The 17776-nt window shown below is 44.3% G+C and overlaps 1 protein-coding gene and 1 pseudogene across 7 annotated transcripts in view; one reads left to right on the top strand and one right to left on the bottom strand.

The window, feature by feature from the left end:
* The window catches only part of nectin1b (nectin cell adhesion molecule 1b), a 137763-nt gene that overhangs the window by 62057 nt on the left and 57930 nt on the right, over positions 1 to 17776 (bottom strand). The window contains exon 6 of one of the 7 annotated variants that reach the window (XM_040173585.2): positions 6724 to 10441. The exons of the other annotated variants lie outside the window; for them this stretch is intronic. Coding sequence (XP_040029519.1) covers positions 9936 to 10441 — 506 coding nt within the window. The 3' untranslated portion in view covers positions 6724 to 9935. Of the gene's footprint in view, positions 1 to 6723; positions 10442 to 17776 lie in introns of those variants that run through there. 7 annotated transcript variants of the gene reach the window in all.
* Positions 1562 to 2810, top strand: LOC120817398 (protein lifeguard 1 pseudogene; annotated as a pseudogene).

Here is a 17776-nt window from a genome sequence, read left to right as displayed (position 1 = left end):
TTCGATCTTAGGGCCGACTTTATTCAACATCTACATGCTCCCACTAGGACAAATCATGCAAAGAAATAAAATTGACCACCATTGCTACGCTGATGACACCCAAATCTATGTAGCGCTATCACCAAACGACTATCGTCCCATAGATCTTCTGTGCCAGTGCATTGAGCAAATCAAAGACTGGATGTGTCAAAATTTCCTACAACTAAATGAAGACAAAACTGAGATCATTGTATTTGGTGCTAAAAAAGAAGGGTTCAAAGTAACCCAACACCTTCACTCTCTGTCCCTGAAAACATCTAATAAAGCCAGAAATCTGGGGGTTATTATGGATTCAGATTTAAACTTCGGAGAGTCACATGTAACAAAGTAACAAAATCGGCCTACTACCACCTCAAAAATGTAGCACGACTCATGTCAGCTCAAGACTTAGAAACACTTGTACATGCCTTTATAACTAGTAGGCTAGACTATTGTAATGGTCTCCTTGCAGGTCTTCCAAAAAAAACTGTCAGGCAGCTCCAGCTTGTTCAGAACGCTGCTGCTAGAGTTCTAACAAAGACCAAAAAATGTGAGCACATTACACCAATTCTTAAATCCTTACATTGGCTCCCAGTATGTCAGAGAATTAATTTCAAAATCCTACTGCTCACATATAAATCACTATATGGTTTAGGGCCAAAGTATATCACTGATATGCTTCCACTACATAAGCCTTCAAGATCACTAAGATCTTCTGACACCAATCTGTTAGTGATTCCCAGAGTAAATACAAATCATGGGAAAGCATCATTTAGTTACTACGCAACAAACAGCTGGAATAAACTTCCTGAAGATTTAAGACTTGCTCCAACTCTGACAACGTTTAAAACAAGACTGAAAACTTTTATGTTCAGCTTCGCCTTCTGCTAAATTTTACCTACATTGCACTTTTAACCTCTGCTTTTAAATAAACAATTTAAATAAGATTTTAATTTATAATTTTATTTGCTGTTTTTAATTGTCTTGTAATTCCTGCATTTTATTTCACTTTATTGTATGAAATGTTATAATGTGAAGCACTTTGAGTCTGCCTTGTGTATGAAAAGTGCTATACAAATAAAATTGCCTTGCCTTGCCTATGTTGATGTCCAATGTTTTCTATTTGACAATGCGATCAAAACCATATTGTACACAATGGCTACAGTTGTTCAGCCGCAAAATCTGTCGAGACCAAGCAGAAACGCGGAATTCCAAAAAACATAGTCCCTCATAGGGCCACATAGGGCCACTTAAAGGTTGCCTATGTGAATGATAATAAGGTTCGAGGTTTTGGATGATATAGAGAACAAAGGTTCGAGTGACAGGTGGAGACCGCACCACTCTGCAGGGGCTCCAAAATCGATCCACCTGTCGAGTCTCCTTAGCAGCGTTTTCCGATTGAACTTACGTTTTCACACAAGATATATGAGGTCACAATAGGGCCTTGTTACCAAGGACTAGTCATGTTCTCCTTTTGTAAATATGGCAATGAAAGTGTAATAGCTCGGTTGTTCAGTCCGAGTCCAGCAACCAGGAGGAGGGGGAGTTAGAGCTAATGTGGGCAGCCGCTGTCAACTAAACACATTAAAGATGGTTCTAGTAGCAGAGTGAGCCATCGCCCACATTATGTCCCAGGATAATTATGGGTGAGAGCAACCCGCTTCACAACAACATCTATGGACCCCCTCAGCCGGGTTTCGGCATGCCCCCTCCCAACTACAGCCAAGCCCCCGGGGAGCCATACCCCCCCGGCAACAGGATACGGACAGCCAGGCTACCTCCAGGCAGGACCGGGCTTCGCCCCTGGTCCCTACACTCAGATGCCTTATGCTCAGATGCCATGCCCACAGGGACCCTACCCGCAGGGGCCTTATCAGCAAGGACACCCGCAGCAAGGCTTTCCCGTTGACCCGATGGCTCCTACCGGCAGTCCTGGTTACCATGGCGAGGGGCCTCCATACGATAACGAGGAGTTCAGTGACTCTGGCTTTGAGGACAAGACCATCAGACAAGCATTCATCAGAAAAGTCTTCATGGTTCTCACGGTGCAGCTGGTTGTCACTTTTTCGTTTGTTGTTGTCTTCACCTTCATCGATGAGGCCAAGTACTTTGTGCGGCGCAACCCGTGGACATACTATGTGTCCTATGCAGTCTTTTTTTGTGTCTCTGATTGTCCTCAGCTGTTGTGGAGACTTCCGCCGCAAACATCCCTGGAACTTAGTCGCACTGTCCATTCTGACCCGGAGTCTCTCCTACATGGTGGGCATGATTGCCAGCTTCTATGACACAGAGACTGTCATCATGGCCGTGGGCATCACTGCAGTCGTCTGCTTCACGGTCGTGCTCTTCTCACTACAGAGCAAGTATGACTTCACTTCCTGTCGGGGCGAGCTGTTCGTTTGCCTGATTGTGCTGTTGCTCTTCGCCTTTCTCTGCATCTTCATCCGCCACAGGATCCTTCACATCGCTTATGCCTCACTGGGGGCCCTGCGCTTCACTTGCTTTTTGGCTGTGGACACTCCGCTCCTCCTCGGCAACAAGAAGCTGGCTTTGAGTCCAGAGGAGTACGTTTTTGCCTCTACCTCTACACTGACATCGTCAACATTTCCCTCTACATCCTGGCTATTGTGGGACACTCCCGCGAATAAGGATGCCCCTTGAAGAGAATACGTGGGAAAATTCCTCCCTTTTATTGTGAAATGTTGCTAACATGCTCTCTAACTCCTTCAGCCTATTCCCATCTTTATTTCCTCTCTAATTGGACATTTTCAACAGGCAGTTATGTTGTGAAACCGGTGCAGCCTGTCTTAAAATCCTACTGAGAGGGAAACTATTTATTTAATACAAGTCAGGTCATTAATGACAAAACAGTCTTTCTTTTTCCTCAATCCGACCAATGCGCTCACTGTAACTGTGCTTCTACTAACAGAGATGTCAACATTATGGCTACAGTAGCTCATTCATACGTTACAAAATGTGTTTTCCTGTGAATGCACTTCACTCAGCTTCGCCTTATTGCAAAAATTAAACAGAAAATGAGTGGGGAGGGTATGTAAAAGTGCCCAATATGGATGCAGACCAGCTTTCCTTGAAAAGAGCTTAGTGCTAGAAATGCCCTCCTCTTTCAGGCTAGAGCTCTCGGAGGAGTCCCTCTGTCTCGCCTGTTGCAGCTGTAAATAGTTGAGTGTATAACTGTGTATAATACTTCGCCCCTCAATACCCCAGATGTGTTGCTTTCGGCTAAAATCTTGCCTTGTACACCAACTAAAATCCTTTTGAAGGCAAAATAATGAAAATACATATTGGATGTGAAAAACATGAACATACATTTTTATTTATAAAAGATATATTCTTATTGAATGTCATTGTGTTTTGAAATGATTTCTATTGTTCTAAACTGAGATGTCCGCTTCTTATTTACTGTCCTTATTAATTTATTCTCATATGTTCATTAACGTGAAGTGAACATTTTTTGCTGTATGTTTTTTTTTCTTTTCTTATTACTTAACTTTTGTTCACATTAGTTGTATTGGAATTACTGCCCACTTCCTCAAGCAAGCTGATACAACTTTCAGGGCTTCAGACTTCTACCGCTATTCTAAAGCAGCCGGACGACAGACTTATATTTATTGAGCTTGATGTAGATAACAGGGTTGCTTTGAGGTTGCTTTTAAGATGATATTAAGGAAGACACCTGCTAATGCTGTTGTTTGGAAATTTACAAAGACATTTTCACTTAAAGTGATTGTGAAACCATTTGTACACTGATTACACTCATAGGCTAAAGGAATTGCTATGCACTGGAAGCCACCATTCTCACTGCATGTAAACACATACAACTTGAAGGATATATTTAAAATGGATAACAGTTTTATTTTGTAATTTCTATATGGATTTTTCACCTCTTGCATGACCCTCTCATTTGCATGTGCTGGTAATGCACACTATGCAGGTATTCCTGTTTTTGGAGAGACACGCTGTTGTTTGGCAGCCCTGTTAACCTTTTTTTCAACTCTTGTGTTTGTGTCTAACTGATATGTAGGTGTACATAGAACTCCTTCGTGGATTTGTCGGTCTGTTTGCATGTCTTTGCATTAAATTGAAGTGGAGCCACATTCCTCTACATTGCTGTTGGCTTTTCATTAAAACTGATAAATTGTAAAAAAAATAAAAAAAAAATGTGTGTAGAAGTCTCTCGGCATTTTAATTGGCAACCTTTTAAAACATATTTGTGATGTTTTTTTTCAGCTGTTTGCAACCTTTGGAGTAACTACCATAACCCTGTGAAGTGTTTGCCTACTATTAAAATCCTAACCTTTCAGCAAGTAAGGACATAATTTACAGTGACACGTATTATTATGGACCTCATGTGACCTTAAATCAGTACACATTGAAAAAAGATAATAGCAAGAGCCAAAAACATCTTTAGAAGCTATGAACATCTTTATCCCTCCAAAAAAAGTTCATAGGAAATAACTATGCATGAACATACCAAAAATAAAGCACTTTAGTTTTCTGCAAAGCAACAACAATACTTAATGTGAGAAGATTGTACAACTCACATAAGAGATTCCACCAAATGTATATCTTAAAATGAAACACTTGAATAAATCAGATATATTTCCCCTCTTTTATATCAATACATGGATCCGTTTACACAGCAACAACCTAGTGCAGCTTCACCGCCTCACCGATCAATGAGTCAAACCCATCTCGTGCATCCAGCCCAATGATTACTCATGCATATACAGTGTGGTCATTGACCATTTAATCATGATATTGGTCTTTTCTTGAAGCCATTTCGGATTGATACAGTATTCCAGTTAGGATAATCGGAATTTGGAAACTCGGAAATTCAAGGCAGCAGTTGAACAGTTTCTTTCAACTCAAGTTACCATAAATTTCTTCAAGTTTTCTTAAACAGTATGGCCTGTAAAACCTGAGTGCCAAAAGAAAATGATAATTGAATAGCAATTTGAGTCAAAAACTCATCAATTCATGAGGCTGCATTGTAACTATTGTAGCTTGAAATACAATTCTAAAAACATAATGATCGACATGAAATCTTTTGCAGGCACGGTCAGATCCATTAAAAATGTTCTCCACAGTGATTTTAGTCATGAATGCCGTGTAAGTTTAATTTTTATTCTCAGATTTCCGGCTGAGTTGAATGGATTGACATCACATACAAAGTGCTTTTACAACGTTGCTTTTGAATTCATAAGAGACATATTAAGTAAAAGAAAAAAATAATAAAATCCACCTTTCATCCAAAAAGTACTTTGATAGAGGAGATGTTGTAGAATTCGCGGCTCATTTGGGATGGCAAAAAACTGATGGCCATGCATGTTAACAGCCTATGTGCCTTCAAAGCCCTACGGGCTACAAAGGGCTCTTTTAGCAAATGGATGGCAGCAGCTGCAAACTCTGGGCTGTTCCTAATGTGCACGGTGCAGATGTCTGCACTCAAGTCCCACAGTCTGAGACGGATCTGTCTGGCTCTACACTGAGCCGCTCTCATCATATCACTGTAGCTTCATTAAGCTCTGGGCTCAATACCAACATCTGCCCGACAGTTTTCACTTTACAATTAGAAGGGAAATGACACACACACTCAAAAGTCCAGCAATAACCGCTAAAGTTGTTATTGTTTACGGTCAGTGTATCCCTTTGTTTATATTTTGTTTGCCTCATGTGAAATGATTATCAGTTCATGACATATGAGTTTTTTCTCACTGACGGAAGCTGCTTTGGCAACAGGTTGAAAAGGCTGAATCAATGAAGAGTGATACCGTTCACACTTTTGTGGAAAGTAGAAGACATTTCCTCACGATTTTTGATTGTGTTGACTGCATTTTTGTCATCAGACTGGTAACGTGTTTAGGCAGGAAAATTTGAGCAAACAATGCAGGGGAGTCTAAAATATATTTATTCTTGTTGACTCTTAAGAGAGTTGAATGCTGGATGCTGCAACATGGCTCTGTCTAAAACCGTGTCTGTGCCTAATGGCTGGATGGGAGAAGGCAACATCTGGATTTAGATATCGTCTGCCTCACTCTATACTTAAATGTTGTCAAATAACAACACTTGGTGAGTGCCCTTAGACGGTCAAAAACCAATTACAGTATGAGACAGTCCACACGAGAAGGAAGGAAGGAAGGGAGAGGAGCTGGTGGATGGGTATAAAAAAAAAAAACAGGACTTTGGTTAAGTGCACCATGCCAAGCAAGAGACAAGGGACTCATGTAGGTAGAAAGTGATGTGACTTGTCACTCGCAAATTGTGTGAAATGCTCGTGCAAATACACCGGTCACGTGATTCGTTTCACCCCTTGAGTTGCTAACATCGTTTGTGGGGAGAGTCTATTGTCACGCGAGTCGTTGGCTAGTCAGTCTAGTTAAATACAACCACGCTCTTTGCATTAATGAATTGTTGTTGTTTTTTTCCCTCAACCTGTGTGTAAAAAGTCCAAACTGTTAAGCCATCCTTGAAAAATCCAAAATGGACTCTAAAGGGGGTACCTAGTCCAAGTACGGTGTTTGACAAGATGCCAGCAAGAACATGTTGTCACAGGAAGTAGTGAGGCTGGAAAAATTAGACCGAGTAAGCCCCGTCAGGAGGCGACTGGTAAACATTACCGATAGAAGCTATTGGGAAAGAGATCAATACACAGCGAGAATAAATGTGTTGCAGACATGAACCAAATATTGTTGACTATTGAACTTATTTAATGCTTAAAACAAATACAAGTTACTTCACTGGGTCATCACAATTAAACAGGAGATTTTTTTTTTATATTTGTAACACCCTCAGAAATATACATTCACATGGCAGCATACAGACAATTTCTCTCTTTTAGATTTTCTCTCAATAACATTAAATGGACATACTGTATACGTCACCCCTTTTGTATGACAGCAAAGCCGCTAGTGGCATATCAAAAAACGTACCGGAGGAGCATTTCTAGGTGGGACTTTGGAAATAAGCTATCGGCTTCTTCTATCCATCATCGAGTCTCTAGGCTTGCAGTCAAAATAGGTATATTTTACATAAACAGGGTCCCTACACAGTTGTCCCTAAATAAATCCCAACTATTATCTCAACCGTATGTACAGTATTTACAGTGGAATGTTGAACATACTGGATACAAAAAGTAGATTAGGATGGAATGGAGTTACAGTCAATATTACAAAATAGGAACTCATAACACCCCGACAACATGAAGACAATGTTCACATCTACCAGTATACACAACGACAACCTTGATGTGAAAAGGTTTTAATTCCTCCAACACGTACAAGCGTGCCAGTGGTTTCCTAATGGATGCAGGAAAAGTGTACAATGAAACCTTTATACTTGTGCTTTTCAAAGGGGGTCAAGTTGAGCTTTTCTTTGCGGCACTTTTTGAAAACATTTCAATGAAATCTCCTTTTACTCCATTATTATAATTATAATTGTTGTGCTTAGAAAGGTCAGCGCTGTGCGAGAAAGTGGTGAAGGTTTGATCTCAATTTAGCAGTACGCGTCATTACTCAATATTCGTCTATGACAACATTCTACGGCATGGATAACTTGCTGGAGCAGCAACTGTTGCGACTTCGGACTTATATAGGCACTGAATACAAGAAGATAAGATAAAATCGTTTGTCTCTATTATGCTGCAACATGCAAACTACGTGGAATTAAAATGTTACAGCAAATCAGATAACCAAGAGGCGATCAATAAACTAAAAGGCCATGAAATTGTGATTAAAAAAAATAGATTTTGCAACTGTGGTTGACTTTTTCTTTTGAAAATTACACTGAACCACAAAAGACACGAAAATGGCGGTAGAAAATTTAACTGAACAAAACAGAAATCAGCAGACTCATTTTAATCAGAATGGGATATTTCCCACTTTTGAGATGTCAATTTCTTTTGGAAGTACAATTTTTAAATTGAGGCTTGTGATTAACATGCTCATCTAAAAAGATACAGTAGACAAACACAGATTTTAAGATATTTAAATCTCAAGTTGATGGAGAGATCTGCTCAAAGAGAGGTGTTATTTTTTCAAATACATATGTGTATATATATGGTTTTTTTTTACTACTTATCCATGGACTCATACCTCAGTCAATACTGACAATACTGAGTCATTTTTAGAATTGCAAATGAAGACAAACGCACGGAAATCGATACAGAAAGAAACGTGACGTACGCATCGCCAACACAAATAAAAAGCATGCATAAAATAATGCATAAGCTTGATATAGTATTCATATCATTTATATCCAGGACATTACTCAAATGCTGTTTTATCTGATGTTTCACATTTAATTTGTCCCTTTTTTAGCTTGAAGCAAAAGCTTTTCGGTGAATATTGTGTAATGGACATTTCTGACTTCTGACAGACCTAAATTCAGATAAAAACTAAAATGAATTAATAACAGATGGACAAACTAATCAAAGCAGCAGGTGACATATTGGACACCTTCTTGTTGGTAATTCCCTTTACATGTTAAAATGTTTCTTCCATGGCATCTGTCGACATTTCCCTCACATCCGTGTCCTTGAGATCCATGGACGACTCCTCACAGAAATGCTGTTGGTGTAAGCGTGGAGGGGTGTTGTGGGTAAAAGTGTGTGTATGTGTGTGTGTGTGTGTCTGTGTGAACAAGATCTCCAGCAGAGTCACACAATTATAAGGAGAGATAAAAGTCATTATTGGGAAATTCCACAGACACTTTTCTGCGACATCCATTTGATAAAAGGAGGGTCAGAACCAAACATTAATATGACACCTCAGCACAGAGAGAAACGGACATTTCATTATAGGGGTAAGATGTAGAGCTCGTGAGCAAAGGTCAATCTGTTCAAGTCAATTGAAAATCATGACATTTCAGGGCGTAATTGAAACAGACTCACCAAAACTTGATGCTGTGATGCACTACGGAAAGAAAGTGGTTCAGCCCTCCTCTTCCCCCCTTATTCTGATTTACCGATTTGGAAACTAATTAAACTTAATTGAAATTTGGGGGTAGTGTGAAAACACACAGTAGGCCAACTTGTTCTTAGGAAACAAATAAAACCAGGGAGGGAGATCAAGAAGGACTAAGCGTGTTTTGGGGAAACAGCAATAACACATCTGCTCGTAATGCAGTGAAAATACAAAAAATGAGTCTTTTCATTGACGCGATCCCCAGTGCGGAACGGCAGAAATGGTACAGGTGCTGTGGGGCTTTTCTTTTTTTTTTTTCTTTTTCTCTGAAACATCTGACCACAAAATTACAAACACTTACAACTCCACCTGTAATCATGTCAAACATTTAACTCTCAATTCTCTGGTCACTTAAAAATAATACAAAAAGATATTATAAAAAAACCAAAAACGGTAATGAAAAAAAAAAAAAAAAAGGTCGCAAATCCAGTGTAGGACCTTCACAAGTGTGCTCAGCAAAAACCTCAACCTGTAGTCTCTTTTCACACATTTAATACATTTATATCATGAGGAAATACACAAAATGAATATTACACCAGTACTGATGGACCACAGTCACTTACATACCTTGGTTCGTACTCTTTGCTCATTCACCTCATGGAACTGACACCAATGCTGTCATGTTGAGGAGCACATGTCACTAGCACTAGGCGCTCGAATTTTTCTAATTGAGATTAGTTGGATGATGTTGTTGGTGGTGGGGGGGGGGGGGAGGGGTGGAGTTGGGGGCTAGTGGTAGGGGGGTACCTAGATAGACCATAAGAGGAACGGGACTGTGGAGGGTGCAGTCTGACGAATGGTAGGGCGGGAAATAATGACAGAAGTGAACAGTGCAGTGGAATGCAGGTGGGGTGGGGTTTGTTGGTGGGGGAGGGTGGTGAGGGGGGGAGGGTGAGGGAAGGGGTGAGGAGGGTTTGGTTTGGTTGCTGCATGCCACTACACGTACCACTCTTTCTTAGAAATGACAGAGCCGTCGGTCTGAGAGATCATGTCGTCGGCTATCTCGGCCTGAGGGTCATACTGGAAAGCCAGAGTCCGCTCGTCATAATCTCGGCTCTCCGCCTCGTCCACAGTGAAATAGGGCCTCTTCAGGTCCTCTTGCTCTCCGTCAAAATTGCACTCGCTCGCCTCGAACCCCCCGGGGCCGCCGATTTGGGTCGGCTTCTTCTCGTCGTCCGAGTCGTCGGGGTACTGGAGGTTCTTGGGGATGGGCGGGTGCGCGGGCAGGCCGCCGGCCTTGCTATACCCGTTACCGAACACGTGTTTCTTGGTGCTGTAGTCCCCCTTGAAGGTGCGCTGGCGGCGGCGCAGGAATACGAAGAGCAGTACGGCCGCCACGCCTAACAGGGCCACTCCCCCCACTGCGACCCCGATGGCGACACCTGCATTGTGCTGCTCCAACGGGATCTCATAGCCCGGGGTGCTCAGGTTGTTAGGGAATTCTGGGTAGGAAAAGACAGATGGAAGGGAGTGTGTCAGTGCTCTGTGGGGAGGAGGTGCATTTGTGCAGGGTTTTTTATTTTTTAGGAGAGATGAAGGGAGACAAGGACGGAAAAGCAAAGGGAAAAGGAAGGAACCCCCGCGGCCCCCACGGCAATCCCTACCCCCCAACCCCAGAGGAGCCCTCACAGTGCGTGGCAAGGCTCCAACAGTCGCATGCAGTTTCAGACATTGTACAACACAACACCATCGGAGAGTAAAAACAATAGGAGGGAGTAAAAGTGAAGGATGTTTGTCAGTGTGTATTGGCCATTGTTTCTTCTTCATTTGAAAGGCAGAAGAAAGTGGGACAGTTAAATCAAAGGAGCTAAGAAATAATTAATTCATGATCGTGGCCGCAGTTAACATTTTCAAGCCTTCAGGGGTTTCACACAAGATCAAAGTAAGCACATGATGACATTCTGTAGTACAGTCCATCATTAAGGTGACATGTAACCGACTTCATCATCGGTGTAGCGGTAATGAAATGAAAGAGCACTGCCAGAGATGATTAAACAGCAGCCGAGCTTACACATCATCATGCATCAAGGGAGCAGATAAGCACGAAGCTCCTCCATTCAGGCAGCAGAGAACACAGCAGAGAGGAAAAAACAAAAGGCATACCACTGAAGAAAGAAAGGATCAGACGAGTGAAAAGGTGTTGCTCTAATCTAGAGCGCCAATGACTAACAGCCCACTGGAGACAAACAATATCAAAAGGATTTAAGAAGCTAGGTTTGTGCCTTGTTTTAAAATTCAGAACTGCCACAATGTTAACGCTCACATCCATTCCATTTTCTTTTTTAAGAGCACACGGCCTCCTCGCGGGGCGGCTATGGCGCTTGTGATGGGCGCGGTTGTTGCTCGCGGAGTGTCAGAAACCGTGTCTCCTACGCTCACCTCACTTCATAGAGGACCCGCAAAAAAAAATGCGCGAAGCTCCTTGAAGCGCCGAGACGGAAGGAGACGTCTACTGTGAAACGCGATCAAAGGCTGGAGGAGCACAGGTAGCGCTCGTCTAAACCCGCAGAGCAGAGCCGCGTTCAACTTCAATGGCGCAACGCTGAATCCCCAGCAGAGAGTTGGTGGTGGTGTTGGTGGTGAGCAGAGCGGGGTGGGTACGACAAAGCGTTAAACCATCTATTTTCTTAAACAAATGGTGTGGGAGATAATACAGAAAGCAGGAGAGCGGAGCGGTGTTGAAGTCAAGTTCACACACACCCAAACAGGAGTCAGACGAAGCACAGAAAAAAGATTTACTGCCGCGGATGATACTAATGCCTGCTGCTGTACGGAGTTATTATCATCCTAATGTGACACATCGGGATCCAGGGAGCAGAGATCTTAGCGCTGCTCATTAGCCGGCTTCTCAGAGAGAATATCAGACATGATCTGAGTAAATCAGTTCGATTCATTGAACTATAACATCTTAAATGCGACATATTTTACACCGTTTATGGTATACCATTATGTTAATTAGATATTAAATTACCGTTAATTCAATTAACACCAATCACAATCAAGCCGAAATGAAGGTTTATGTCATGTAATCCTACGTTCCGAGGATATATTAATTTCTCTTTGCAAATTACCCCACAATATATGATTGCCCTACAAAGTTGAATGTATTTTCTTTTCTTTTTTTTGTGATGAAATGGTAAACCTCTGCAAACCTCTGGCAGAAAAAGAAGGTATCAGGCTCGGCAGAGGCGCCGCGGAAGCTTTCCCCCTTTTCCTTTAATTACAGCGGCACTCTATCAGTCCAAAACGCGGCCCGCTCTCCTCGGCTGCTCTTTCCCGTCGGCCCGCCCCCCCCCAGGGCCCGGGCAGCAGCGCTCTCCATTTTCTAAAGCGGTGCTGGGCACGGTCTCAAATATCAGCTCAGGTTTTAATCTGAACACCTAATGGGATTATTCACAGGCCTTCATTACACACATGAATGAGAGAGCACGGCCAGGTCACCCCTGCCTCGAGAAAACACACATCCTCCAAACCAAGTGCACCGAGAGGGGAGAAAATCCAGAGGATGGAGGGAAGCAGAGAGAGAAAAGGGAACACGTCCTCCTATAATCCCCTCTTCTACCATTAACTTGCTTCCTCTGCTAGGATGCGTCTTCCCTACACCGGCGAGACTCGATATTTACCACCGAAACACGAGGCCTGCGGAATGAGTGGAGGTAAAAGAACACGTGGGGCGCCTTCAAAGCCGCTCTCCATCGCCTCCGTTTGCTGTAAGGGATCAGGTGACCCCACCTCTCGACACCCATAGCCTATTTAAAGACCGCTAGCGTTAACATACACACACCAGACATGAAAGCGCTTGTAAACTTTCTGGTATTTTGGTTGCTCTTTGGCCGCCACATCCACCTCGTGGGAAGATTCTTGACGTGTTCAAGGTGGCTGCACTGTGCACTTCATTAAAAAGAAGAATAAGAAGCTCAAAGATGCCGTCATTTTCTCGTCCGATCGCTCCGATGCCGCAGGGGCAGCACGCCGCTTTCATTTTGAAACTAAAAGAGGCGCTAAGAGGCGAATTCCGCTCTTAGCTAATGTGGCGTTAACTGCCCCTCCGCAAGGTCGTATTAACTCAACACCCTCCCATCCGCTTACTGGCCTTCATGCACACACGGAGAGATAACAGAATGGGAAGCCATCTCGCCACCACGCGGCTTTTGTCTCCTTTTGTGTACTTGATGAATCCGACGATTCGAAATTTGAGTGGCCATGGTGCGAACTAATCACATTACAGAAACACTAATAATAAGACACCTTTTTTTTAAATGGAGGGGCGTTTGACAGCACGGGGGAGGGAGGAGGCGTTCCGACAGCATGCGCCGTCGCTACCGGCAACACCTGCCAAGAGATAGATAAAAAAAGACCTCAAAAGCAGCACAGCAGCCCTGATAGTGTTCCGGGCAAACAAAACGCAGCGTCTATTAATGCCACGCTGGAAATATGCAGATAGGGGGGTAACCTTGAATAGCAATGACTAAAAATGAACTATTGAGATTAATAGGTGCCAAGATGTGCTACGAGAGGCTATTTTTCAAGGCAAAGGCGTGATAGATTTATACAAGCAGCGGATACCGTGAAACGCCGCAGCTGTTCGAACGCTGCAAACCCTGCGCTGTTGCGTTGCACATTAATCACGCCATTTTGAAACGCTCACATTTTGACTCGCTCGAGTGGATGATTTACTGCCTCCTGAACATTCTACAACTCGATGAGTGTTCTCGTTGGTGTTCAACAGGAGCAAATCTTTGAGACAAACAAGCGGTAAACAAATGTGGCCCACGAGAAAGGAGAAAAAAAGAAAAAGGCCAGACGTCTTGTTGTGGGAATGACTACCAGATTGGTGGCTTTCGGAAACAAACAGATTTGGAGCTTTTTCTTTCAGTTATTTCAGACGCGACAATAAAAAACAACTAGCAGCAAATGTTCAAAGACGTAAGAGATAGTAAGAGAGGAACATCTGAAGCAGAAATCAAAACCAAAAAAAAGGGAGAAACTGTATCACAACGGCGTCCTGCAGGTACTCTGGGTGTGCTCCGGTCGTGCCTGCACACGACAAAGAGGAGGAGAGGCAGGTACAAGCATTCCTGACCCTGAACGCAATCACTCGGGCAAAGTGTTGTGACAGAAGCTGGGAAAATGAGAAGGGATTTCAAAGAGCGGTACGGGGAGTGGTGTTTTAATGTGACTAAACGAGGAACAAGCTGCAGACAACAGAGGATGAAAAAGACAACAGAGGGCTACTCGGCGTTTGAGGAGTGGCAACGAGGAAGGAAAAGAAAGAAAAAAAAAGAGAAGACGAAGCGAGGGCCTTTTGAGAGGCTTTGGGGAGTGACAACGGCAAATAGAGAATGGCATAATGAATGGGTGAGGACGGGGGGGAGACAAACCGGGAAGACACATTAGTTCAGTGATTCCAACGATCCTCATTACTCCCCCTGTCTGAATGTGCCAGTGGTCGTGAAGTCATGGAAATGTAATGCTGCCACAACGAATGAAAGCTCATCACTGACGGGAATTTAATATGCTGCCGGGGAGCCGGGGTGAAGCTCTTCCTCCCCACTCGCCTCCCAAATACTCTCCTCTTTTACCCTTCGTCAACGGACTCTCCTGCTGCTATCATCGACTATACAGAAGCCCGAGCTTTCCTCACATGCATGCAAACGCCACACACACGTAGGGCGTTTACAAACTTCTGAAGTATAATTCAAATTCATAACAACAAAAATATATTTCATGGGGGGGGCGAAAGATCCGAACGACTCAAAGGACGGTCCTGGGACCCTTTTTGTCAGGGCTTTTAGGGCCTCTAGCTGGTGATCGCAGATTCCCAACATTTCCCCTATTTACAGCCAAGAAGTGCATCTAAAATGACAAATCAGGAAACATGTTAAGCAGGGGATGGTAGTTGACTTCAAAAAGACATTCAGAAAGCGTGTTTTGTGCTCTTGTTGATTTAACCATTTTGTGCAACACTGGTTGTGATAATCACTCTTAATACGCATTTAATAAGCAATTAATATTTACAGGCATCTAAACAACAATGCTGTTGGGGAGTCATGTTCGCACTCAAGGAATCATCATTAATGCATCTCTGCATTTCCCTGCTAGCCCGCATGTGGCCGTGGTACTAAGTGACTTACAGGGTAAGCAGCAATCTAATCGGCACGTTTGGCAGCCGTTAAGCCAGGAAGGAGTGGTCAGCGCAACGTCTGCAAATCCCACCCTCTGCTTCTCCTCCGTCTGGTTCCTTGTTGTCGTATTTTTCCTCCCTCCCCTCGTTGTTATTTTGGAGCCGCGTGTGTCTAATGACTGAATCACCACACGGCACCGCGGAGCCAGTGGTCAGACCCTGGGACAGAGTCTGACCTACTTCATCAGGCTCTCAGGGAGGCATGACGGATCCAACACAACACTGGGCGGACAGAGGAGGAGGAGGAGGAGGAAGAGCAACCCCCCCGCTCCATCTGTCCGCCACATCCCTCTGCTCTGCATATCCTCCAGAGAGCCGAAACAGCAAGCCGGGCAGAAACAAACGTTGAGATAAATCACCGCGATCCCTGATGCGACTCACGCTCTCACGTGCCCTCCCCCTGGTGACATTTCCATTTCACCTCCTTCTCCAAATAACACTAAATAAAGCCCTCTTTACACAGTGGCGCTTCCCCGTCCTCCTCCTCTTATTTTATGCAAAATGCTTCCACAAACCACCCCGTCAGTGCAGGGCGGTGCGCAGCTCAGCAGCAGGTTTATGGGCCCGGCCCACCGTGAGCAGGCAAAGGAGCGGCTCACGCTAATGTCTCATTTGGATAATGAGGTGTACTCTTGGCAGGATCAGAGCATGGAGCGGACCCTCCCGCAGTGAGGACAAAAAGGCGGCGGCGGTTGTGGTGGCGACGACAGGGGGGGGGGGGGGTTGCCTAGAGAGTCCCTCCATCAGCCCCGCAGAACCGAACCCTTCCAGGGTTTGTTGTAGGCGCCCGGTTGAGAGGCTCAAGAGGGCGATGAGAAGCGACGAGGGGGAAAACGGCGCCGACCGCTAGTGCGCATCTGCCCGGAGCGAGCGCCGCGGAAATGATAAACACGACGTACACGTGATACATAACCCGCGCGGCTTCTGGATCTATGAATAATGCAGACGGCCACGCCGCAGAATGCGCTACGGCGCACAGATTGAGACAGACTCCACCGTGACAGGCTAAGACAAACAAATTTCACATTGCTGGGGGAGACACTGCAAAGCTGACATCATAATGTCTCTCGTCCCTGTCAAGAGAGACAAACGGCTGCGTGGAGCGCCGCTGCTGTAAGATGTCAGCAACGTGTGGCTCGGCACTTGTTTTATTGGTGGATGCGCCTGTCTGGCGAGTTTTATCGCACAGAGCAATCCCTTGGAGGAAAGAACAACGACGGACCTTTGCAGTGATGGAGCCGGGGACCCGTCTGTTTCTCGCCTGATAACAATGAGCCGAGCCATCAGCCACAGTTCCCTGTTTTTTAGAGCCACCACGAACAGTGTTTTGGGATTCGCCCGAGACCGATAGTTGAAAGGTTTTTGCCACTACGGCCACATGGTAAGTCCTGTGAAATGGTAAAAGCAGTTCTTTAATGCGGTGCGTTTAGTGGCCGCGAGGAACCAATTGCAGGTATCGCAGTAAGTAAGTTATTCTTTGATTAGAATAAGAGGCTAGTTTTCTTTTTAAAATGAAGAATAACTGGGCCAATACGTGTCTATTAAATATCTAATTATAGTTCCAGCGATGCATTTCAAATCAAAAATGTGTGTGATACATCCAGCTGAAGTCTCACTAAAACAATAATAATGTCAGAGTTACATATCGTGCTCAATAATTAAAATATAGGCTGTAAAAAGCTCCACTCTGCTGTGCTTTCCTGCCAACTAGGATTAGGAATAATTATATAGACACAACTAATGTTCCAAGCGATGGCCTTATTTGTTTGCATTGCTTATGTGGAGCCTGAAAACATTTCGAGCGGGGAAGTGCAGGTCGCAACTTTAAGCACTGTGTCTCACTTTGTCTCGCTGTCTTGGCTTGTGACGGTAACCTGGGACGTTTGGAGGGCAGAGAAAGCGGTGACAAGCAGAGAACACCAGGAGTTGACACGGGCTGTTTCACACAGTCATGTAAACTGTCTTCCTGCCGCTGCGCCGGTCCCAGCTTCGCTTCAGCCCCTGTCCGTCTAAAATCTACTTCATCTCTTCAACTTAAATGCCAAATGCTAAAAAAGAGACTCCGACCTACTGAAGCAGCTCCTTTGGTCACATGGATACCTTTTTATTTATTTATATTTCCATTGGACTGCCTATGTTTTATTCATCAAATTTTCACCGTGCATGCTGGACGCCCCCCCCCTTCCACACACCTCTTCTCTATCAAACTCCTTCGCTCGCACGGGAGCGAACTATTGCTTGTTCAGGCGAGCGTGAACAGATGTCACAGAAGGATCCGTCCTCACGCCTCCTTGCTAAATTGATGAGAACGCTCTCAGTCCATCCAGTTTAACCCGAGCGCCGGAGCCCCGTGGCAGAGCCGGCTGCTCCTCTGCTCTCCGAAGCAACTCTGCGCCTCAGCTGCGACGAGTGAGTGACTTCACCGGGAGGAAAAAGAAAGGGGTTTTTCGCACACTGGCCTGACCCTGAGCTACTCTGATATTATCCTTCACAGCTGATCCCGCTAATGCTCTGGGAATTATGCATTGTCTTTCACTCGGTCCAGCCCCCATCTCCATCTCCCAAAGATTAGTGCTGTTTGTGTGCGAGGGGG

Source organism: Gasterosteus aculeatus, chromosome 1 (genome assembly GCF_964276395.1).
Source record: "Gasterosteus aculeatus chromosome 1, fGasAcu3.hap1.1, whole genome shotgun sequence".
In the NCBI taxonomy this organism is placed as follows: Eukaryota; Metazoa; Chordata; class Actinopteri; order Perciformes; family Gasterosteidae; genus Gasterosteus; species Gasterosteus aculeatus.
This window is presented reverse-complemented; position numbering and strand designations above follow the sequence as displayed.